Raw genomic sequence first — 9,975 nt, forward strand, 5'->3', positions numbered from 1 at the left:
CTAAGTCCCACAGTAAGCTCAATAAGGCTTGTGTTGAGGGTACTTAGACAACGATATATATAATATATACATATTTATAAATACTTAAATACATATAAAACACCCATGACTCAGGAACAGATATCCATGCTCATCACACGAATAAATGCCCTTACCAGGATTTGAACCCGGGACCATCAGCTTCGTAGGCAGGGTCACTACCAGCCAGAATGGTCGTCAGTTTTAGATCTATATATGTTTTTGATTCAGTTGCAGCGCCGCCGAGTTCGCGTCGCGCGTCGCTAGAATCCATCGATCTATTTCTCGCTGTCAAAGGTATTGTCATGTCAAAATTATATCTTTAAATCTAGTAATTTTTCTGCTAAATACATCAAACAGACAGAAGTTTTTGTGGCAAAACCGAGCGCTTGAGAAAATGAAACATCGACAAATAATAACATCATAGATTAATAATTAAAATATGTAAATTCTACTTGCTGTAATTTACCGGGAAATTTCAAGAATGAAAATCAATTACAAATCCGACTATAATTTATGAGTATTTATTAAGTATCTTAAAATAAAAACGTACAGTGCAAATAAAATAAGAAAACTACCAATGGGTGTATCAAAGAAGATATCGAACGTGTTGTGCATTTCGCGGTAGCTATTTTATTTAATTTTATTAGCCTATTTGTGTGTCCCACTGCTGGGCAAAGGCCTCCCCTCCAGCTTTCCAATCCTCCCTGTGCTGAGCAAGGTCCCGCCAGTCCCGCTGAAACGCATTCAAGTTGTCCCGCCATCTCTTTCTCGGTCTGCCTCTGCCACGACTACACCGGGGATGCCAGCTAGTGGCTATTTTAGCGCATCTGTCATCATTCATCCGGCAGACACGTCCAGCCCAGTCCCACTTAAGCCTGGCGGTCTTCATCCCAACATCGACGGCACGGGTTTTGGAGCGAAGCTCTGTGTTCCTCACCCTGTCAGATCTTCGAATACCCAGGATACTCCGCTCCATTGTCCTTTGACAAACCTTGAGCCGTGATTTTTGCGCCTCAGTTAATGACTAGTTTTGGTCACAATAGGTGAGGATGGGTAAGATTATGTCGACGAGCTTGCGCTTTAGTGCAATTGGGAGTTTACCTTTCATGAGTTCCTTCATAGACCAAAAGCTCCGCCAGGCGTTTTCGATCCTTCTATCAATCTCCTTGTCCTGGCGATCTGTGAAGGAGACTATCTGGCCTAGATAAGTATACTCGTCGACATATTGCAAAATGTTCCCATCCACCGTCACCTCGTGCTTCTTGCTGTTGGTCATTAAATGGGTTTTAGATTGGTTCATCGTCAGACCGATTTTTGTATCATGTTAAAAATATCTATAACGCTAAGGTAACATCGATAATAGACATGTCGATATTTGATTTTTTTTCAATTGCTTTATTTTGCCACAATAACTTCTATGTCTATACACACTATAGTTAACCAAATCTGTCGCGTCGTCACTTGTTTTTACCCGAGATTCGCTCATTAGGGTTCCGTAGCCAAATGGCAGAAAACGGAACCCTTATAGATTCGTCATGTCCGTCTGTCTGTCCAATAATAATAATAATAAATTATTTATTCACGACCAACTTGGATCATTATTATGTGTTAGTGACAATTTTTATCTTAATGCTAATGTTAATATATACATATGTATTTAATTATAGCAAACTATAGCCACTTTTTTTTAGGGTTCCGTCGTCAACTAGGAACCCTTATAGTTTCGCCATGTCCGTCTGTCTGTCCGAGGCTGTGTTAGTGCTAGAAAGCTACAATTCGGCATGAATAAATTAATAAATCCGACAGTCGTACAATAAAATCTAAATTTATTTTTGTATACCTACAGTGTACAGTATTGATGGAAAGATCTTTCAAAACTAATAGGGATTTTGAACAAACACTTTTTGATAAAGTGAATATGAAAGAAAAAAAATCCTTCCCCCCCTGTAAGTTTTGAACCATAGGTCTAAAAATATGAAACAAATCGTGGAAATAGAAAACTATAGCGGACTTGATCAGTTTAGCTGTTAAATTATCGTGAAAAGTCTTCTTCATGGTATAAAGACGTATGAAGCACTGCAAAGTACTTCCTTATGCTTGCCATATATGATACTTACTAATAGCTCCCGTTTAGCCTATTCTGACAGAATGGTAACTACGGAACCCTACACTGAGCACGTTCTTTAGTCGTATACCTCGAAATCAAAAAATCCTTGTAGCTCTTCACCTATTCGCGTTTCACCGTGATAGCGTATTTTGCTGTAGCGTGTAATATCGGTGGTGTATTTTGTTACTCGCATATACAACGGTAGCAAATTTTAATGTAGAATGTATTATCAATAGCCTATTTAGTTAGCAGCATATATTTTCAATAGATGTTTACAACAGTAGCTAATTTTGATGTAGCGTGTATTATCAATAGCCTATTTAGTCATCCGCAAATATTTTCAATAGATGTTTACAACAGTAGCTAATTTTGATGTAGCGTGTATTATCAATAGCCTATTTAGTTAGCCGCAAATATTTTCAATAGATGTTTACAACAGTAGCTAATTTTGATGTAGCGTGTATTATCAATAGCCTATTTAGTTAGCCGCAAATATTTTCAATAGATGTTTACAACAGTAGCTAATTTTGATGTAGCGTGTATTATCAATAGCCTATTTAGTCATCCGCAAATATTTTCAATAGATGTTTACAACAGTAGCTAATTTTGATGTAGCGTGTATTATCAATAGCCTATTTAGTCATCCGCAAATATTTTCAATAGATGTTTACAACAGTAGCTAATTTTGATGTAGCGTGTATTATCAATAGCCTATTTAGTTATCCGCAAATATTTTCAATAGATGTTTACAACAGTAGCTAATTTTGATGTAGTGTGTATTATCAATAGCCTATTTAGTTATCCGCAAAAAAAATTTGTTGCATTTTACCTGGGTCGCATATTGTTGTACTGTATTGTATTAATCGTAAACAAAATTGGCTATATCATTGGGATATAATAAAATTACGGTCGCTTATTGACCTCATTGTTACAGCAATACATTAACTAGCTTTGGAGAATTTGTTATTTAGGAAATCTACCTCTAAGGTTACATATAACACACTCAAAACCAGGAGATAAACTACAAGTGCGAAATGTATTTACAAAACAAAACTATAGAGGTATAGTGCTTAAAGGAAATGTCGCGTAATGTAATAACGCATTATAAACAAATATCTGTCGAGGTGAAAAGCGACTACAGTGAAGAAAGGCAGGGAAGTAAATATACTATGAATCTTATACACCATTGTAATTGGCGACCAGAAATCATGCTACAAAAAAAAAATCTGTTCAGAAATTATGAGATCGCGGCGAAACGCGAATAGGTGAAAAGCTACAAGGAATTTTTGAATTCGAGGTATACGACTAACAAACGACTGAGCATGACCATTTTATTTTGTTCAAAGTTAGACTACACGGTATAAATCGGTGTACACTGATTCTACTCCACAGAGGAAGTGGAAAACTCTGGCAGACCCTGCGGTATGGTCGAGGTGTTCGCCCCCTCATACCCGCCATCGCCGGTCCCCTCCAACGGGTATGGTCATACTACCCTCATTTGCTAATAAAAATTTAACCTATGATGTACGGAATAGAATTGATTTTGCCATGCACGTTACAATAGTTATTTGTTTTACAATGGGGCAAAGTTGTTGTTTAACCGCTCGTGCTAATATTGATACCCGAGCGAGCGAAAGATTCCAAAATTAAACCACGAGCGTAGCGAGTGGTTCGAGAAGTGGAATCTTTACGAGGGTTAAACAAACTTGGCCTCCGGGTGAAACAATTTTTCACCACACCAACACGAGGAAACTACTAACTATGAAAAACGAAAAAATTTGAATAAAATCAAATACAAATGAACGTAATAAAAAAATCGTCATTTAAAAGTCAATTCTACTAGCTCACATAAGGAAACAATTCAAAATTTGCATCCGATTACTTTGCCCCACATGTGGATAAAATGCAACTTTCTCATTCGTTTTTGAACAATCAAGAGGGCAACCAGTCGGTGTGGTGAAAATATAACTATATTCCAATTGAAAATTATTTAAATTTCATCGATCTTAAGCTGCCGCCGGAGCTGTGCGAGGTAGCTAAGTGGTGCGAGGCGTAGCGAGGGTGTGAAGCATTCTAAATAAATATGTGAGCGGGGTGCAGAGAGGCGGGATCGAAGCTTTTTAATGTTTTTATCTACACATATGTCATAAACCCTCTATGATGCCTTCAAAATCCGTAAATAATGACCAACATTACGATAAACTCAATTATAAAATCTTTCGCTTACTCGGGACTCAAAAACACGCTGTAAAGTAACTTTGCTCTCGTGTGACACATTCAACTTTTCACCTCAGTAGTGAGAACATATTAAATAATAAATAAATAATTAAAGGTTTAAAAAAATCAACATAAAGTAAAGTTGACTACATTTATTTACATTCATGAATGAAAGGCATCATCATTATGACGAAAGCTTGTCTCACTCCCTGTGAGGAAAGGCTTGTTCGAGCTGCTGAGGTGAATATATAATTGTAAAATATTTATGTGATATGACTGCATGTATTAATCAGCTATAAATCAAACAAAAAAAATAGAAATAAAAACAACTAAAAAACAATTTTTAACAATATTTATTTATATTATTATTTGTCATTCATACATTCATGAACACGAATATTAGAACATAGATTAAAGATTTGAAGATAAGTCTATATTGTCTATTCCTCATAACAGCACTTGTGCTGTGAAATCGCTATGAAGTTGCGATTAATGGCTACCAACCTAACAAAATAAACATAATATAGTTTCAAACTAAGTGCATTGTTGTTAACTTACAAAATATTCATTTGGTTGCATAGTAGAAACCATGGCTACATAAGTCAGATACGCGCATGTGACACCCGTAATATAGCAACACCCATAGACTACGAAGACCGCTTAGCGTTGCTTGTTATTGTCCATATGCTACTGTGGCCAAAATCGAGAAAAAACTGTCCAAATTTAGCAAAGATCAAGTACCAGGGCTTCATGAGTTACAAGGTGTCGCTGACCAGCCGGTCGGTCGGGCCGGGCGCGTAAGAAGGTATGCTCGTGTATCTTAGCTGCATACTTTTGGTTTGCTTACCTATATGATTCTACTAGTTTAAATATTATTTTTGTTGACTCATAGGAAAAATATTGTATGCTCATAGCGTATTTATTTGCAATTCCGACGCCTACGGCTCCGGCTCACATTGTGCTCAAGCCACTCGACTTTTTGTACCCTTATACAACGGCAAATAAAATTAAGAAGACCAATAGTGCTCACTCCATACAACGGTTTTGTTACCAAAAATACTATTATTTTCGTATTCTACATCTAGTGTCGAGTAGCAGTACTGAGAGTTCCGCTACTCGACGCTGATGTCGACTACGAAAATAATAAGCGTTTTGGTACCAAAACTGATGTATACAGTGAGCACTCTATGTACTTTTTAGGGTTCCGTAGTCAACTAGGAACCCTTATAGTTTCGCCATGTCCGTTTGTCTGTCTGTCTGTCCGAGGCTTTGCTCTGGTCGTTAGTGCTACAAAGCTGAAATTTGGTATGGATATATAAATCAATAAAGCCGACAAAGTCGTACAATAAAATTTAAAAATTTAATTTTTTTTAGGGTAGTCCTACACGTAAAGTAACTACACGTAAAGTGGGGGTGATTTTTTTTTTTGCTTTAACCCTACAGAGTGGGATATCGCTGGAAAGGTCTTTCAAAAGTAATAGGGGTCTTCAACAAACATTTCTTGATAAAGTGAATATATTCGAAGAATTGCTCCGAAAAAAAAAAAATGTGTCCCCCCCCCCCCCCCCTTTAACTTTTGAACCATAGGTCCAAAAATATGAAATAATCTTGAACGTAGAGCTTAAGAAAGACATTAAATGAAAACTATAGCGGATATGATCATTTTAGCTGTTTTTGAGTTATCGCAAAAAGTTTCCCCTTCATAGTAAAAAGACGTACACCCACAGTTCATCCCTTGGTTAACAATCTACCATACTTTAAGTTCCAGTTTAACTTATTGTGACGGAAGGCTAACTACGGAACCCTACTCTGAGCATGGCCCGACATGCTCTTGGCCGGTTTTTATTATTTCTCTATGACAACGGTTGCATAAATACTTTTTATTATATTTCCTTCGCTTGTTTTGTATGTACAAACACCTCGCTCTGCTCAGCTGCTTCCACTGTAGTGGCGCTAAACGAGAATACGTAAATAAAGTTCTAGTATTAGTTTATGACAAACATCCCTCGCTACCCATCCTTGCACAGCTTGCGTCGAATCGCAGCCTTAATTTGTACTATGTATAGGACGGTGGGCCTTAGGAGAATATAGAAGTTTTTTCGTTCTTCTCGTTTTATTTTCACATCGTATAATTCTCAATTTTGTAACGTTGTTAACCCTTTAGACTAAGAAATGTTATAAAATGAAACATTTTGCTACATTTATCGTTTGTTACACAGAGTGGAAGACTGGTGTTTACCCCCAGCCATTAAGGCATCGCGGTCTCTCAAGTCCCTGTCTGACATCAGCAGTGACATCATCCGGCTTGGAACTCCACCAGGGTGGACCGCGACCCCAGAGTTCCAAGACCCACAGTCCGAAGGAGATTTGGTACGAGGAAAGGAAATAATGGACGAAAACATTAAGAAAGAACTTGAAGAAATCAGATTCGAAGTCTCAGATAAAATAGAAATGAAATCTAAAAAATCTTCAGAAAAAAATAACGTTTCTGATAATGAGGATTCAGGTATTGATGTACGAGCGAAAAAGAACCAAAATACAAACAAAGCTAAGACAGATAAGGACAGTGAGAAAGCAGGCCAGAAACATGAAAGGGACAAAGAAGACAAGAAAGCGGGACACAAAGAAGGCAAGAAAGTAGGACATAAAGATGATAGGGACAAAGAAGGCAAGAAAGTAGAACAAAAAGATGAGAGGGACAAAGAAGGCAAGAAAATAGACCAAAAAGATGAGAGGGCCAAAGAAGGCAAGAAAGTAGGACAAAAAGATGAGAAGGACAAAGAAGGCAAGAAAGTAGGACATCAAGATGATAGGGACAAAGAAGGCAAGAAAGTAGAACAAAAAGATGAGAGGGAAAAAGAAGGGAAGAAAGTAGGACAGAAAGATGAGAGGGACAAAGAAGGCAAGAAAGTAGGACAAAAAGATGAGAGGGACAAAGAAGACAAAAATACCGGACAGATAGATGAGGGAGACAATATAGAGAAGAAAGCGGGACAGTCAGGTGAGGGAGACAAATTAGAGAAGAAAGCGGGACATAGAAATGAGAGGGACAAAGAAGACAAGAAAGCAGGAGAGAAAAATAAGAGGGAAAACGATGACATCAGTAAACCAGACGATGCAACAAAGAGGATTAAAGGAAAGGGAGTGGGGAAGAAAACTGTGCAGAAAGAAACAAGGGGCAGGTATGTATAGATTTTCCGTTTAACTGTTAATATGGTCAGCTAAGTGGAAACATTACTGGTGATTTTCCCGTTCATACGTTCTCTGTATTGTGGTCATAGATGAGTTCTTATTCAATATTACCACTATGTTTGTACTTTTTTTTAATATTCCTGTTTCTATAAGAACTAGGTTACTTCAAACAACGCTAAACACAAGTAAATTAATTCTCCGTAAACAGACGTGTATGTCGTCTGCAGCTCCATTGCTCGATTGAGGCAGGATTTACCTCCGACGTTTCGAGGACGGCAGTGTCCCCGTGGCCTCGGAGAATACTAGCTAAAGTTGACACCAACGTTTTAGCCGCGCGAGTTTTTCGTGCTACCCGCACTTGATCTTGTTTATCAACTTGAACGTTTTGCGCACTAGGGATGTTAATCACTAGACAAGACACACAACACTCAGATATTTGTTTTCGCTGATACATTCACTAATGACTGGATTACAATTAAATGAGATCCTAAAACCATCGTTCCGATTGAAATTGATTTGTTTTTTTAATTTCAATGGCTTCACTACGATGCGTAGAAAGGATTTTAGGGTTATGCAGCTCAATCCAGTGATTTGTTTGACTAGTAAATGCTCGGCAACCACAGACTTGTCCTCGAAACGTCGGAGGTATATTAAAAACTTAACTTTACGCTATTAATATTTTGAGGTATGGGCAATGTGAATGTCATTTCGCCTTGTGTGGTAGGGCACAGCACAGCGGATGTCATTCCAAATCTAGAGCAAGCCCAACTGGGGAAGTATCTTACAGAAAACCGCAGCCAAATAACACTAGACCCTACTCATAGTGTTGTGTTCCTGCCGGTGAGTAAGGTTGCCAGAGCTCAACGAGGGGGGTGGGGTTAGGGTCGGCAACGCGCATGTAACTCCTCTGGAGTTGCAGGCGTACATAGGCTACCGAGACTGCTTATTATCAGGCAGGCCGTATGCTTGTTTGCCACCGAAATAGTATAAAAAAAAATTAAGTCCCGTTTTAGTCAGTTTCTTTTTTTGGTAACCTTTTGACCGAGGATAATCAGACTTCGTGCGTTCCCATATGACTCACGATGACACGCCGCGTTCGATAGATGTGGCATTCAAAGGGTTAAAGATTATTGTGTATGTTAAAGGTTACGCTTGTATTTTTTTTTAAATACAGGAAACCGAAAGTTGCTCCGGTCAAAGAGAAGAAAACGTTACCGAAGCGAGCGGCGAAGGCAGCCCCTGCCCAGGAAGAGGTGGCCACCAACACGAGACTTCTCAGGAAGTAAGTATGATAAGATCTCTGCTTGGCCTTACGGTTGACTGGTAGAGTACAGAATGCCTTTTGTACTGTAAGGTTTTCTTTTGTGCAATAAAGATTAAATAAGTAAATTAATAAGCATATTCTGGGGATTACGGTAAATCCCGGGTTTATTTATCCCCTTCATAAAATACAGGTATATACTTATAGAACCTATTTTTCCAGCTCCCGCGACCCTCCGCCGCCAAACCCGGACGTGTACGAGTTCGACGAACTAGAAGGCTCTCGGCCTCCCTCGGGCCTCCGCCGCCGCAACCAGCCCACCCCGGACCCCCCCGCGCAGAGCCCCGAAAGCATACGATACATGGACATATGCCCTACAAGCTCTCAACTAGTCAAAATTAATACCAAAAAAGAAGAAGTTGGGAACGTACTTAGTGTCAGCTTGGTACCTAAGGACGATATATATAAGAAGCAGAAGAATTGGATAGATAATCTGACGAATAGGCCAGCGCTGTTAAACAAGTTTTTCAACTGCTTACCGACAGAACTTCAGAACGAGCTTGGGAGCTTGGCCACGGAGGGGACTGGGCGGGAGGAGGCTTATTTGGACGAAAAGGCGGGGACGGTCTTAGAGGCACCCACGTACTATCCTACGGCTGAGGAGTTTGAGGTATTATATTAGTGTTATTGTATCCACTGCTTACAGAACATCTCAATTAGCTTGGGAGCTTGGCCACGGAGGGGACTGGCCGGGAGGAGGCTTATTTGGACGAAAAGGCGGGGACGGTCTTAGAGGCACCCACGTACTATCCTACGGCTGAGGAGTTTGAGGTATTATATTAGTGTTATTGTATCCACTGCTTACAGAACATCTCAATTAGCTTGGGAGCTTGGCCACGGAGGGGACTGGCCGGGAGGAGGCTTATTTGGACGAAAAGGCGGGGACGGTCTTAGAGGCACCCACGTACTATCCTACGGCTGAGGAGTTTGAGGTAATATATTAGTGTTTATTGTATCCACTGCTGACAGAACTTCTCAATGAGCTGGGGTGCTTGGCCACGGAGGGGACTGGGCGGGAGGAGGCTTATTTGGACGAAAAGGCGGGGACGGTCTTAGAGGCACCCACGTACTATCCTACGGCTGAGGAGTTTGAGGTAATATATTAGTGTTATTGTAT

General features: G+C 39.5%; 1 protein-coding gene across 1 annotated transcript in view; it reads left to right on the plus strand.

The window, feature by feature from the left end:
• The window catches only part of LOC133526064 (nucleolar and coiled-body phosphoprotein 1-like), a 55,054-nt gene extending 45,102 nt beyond the window's left edge, over positions 1–9,952 (plus strand). The window contains exons 11-15 of the mRNA XM_061862517.1: positions 250–315; positions 3,521–3,605; positions 6,565–7,527; positions 8,712–8,819; positions 9,021–9,952. Coding sequence (XP_061718501.1) covers positions 250–315; positions 3,521–3,605; positions 6,565–7,527; positions 8,712–8,819; positions 9,021–9,480 — 1,682 coding nt within the window. The 3' untranslated portion in view covers positions 9,481–9,952. The remainder of the gene's footprint in view (positions 1–249; positions 316–3,520; positions 3,606–6,564; positions 7,528–8,711; positions 8,820–9,020) is intronic.
• Positions 9,953–9,975: the final 23 nt, after the last annotated feature.

Source organism: Cydia pomonella, chromosome 1 (genome assembly GCF_033807575.1).
Source record: "Cydia pomonella isolate Wapato2018A chromosome 1, ilCydPomo1, whole genome shotgun sequence".
NCBI classification, from domain to species: domain Eukaryota; kingdom Metazoa; phylum Arthropoda; class Insecta; order Lepidoptera; family Tortricidae; genus Cydia; species Cydia pomonella.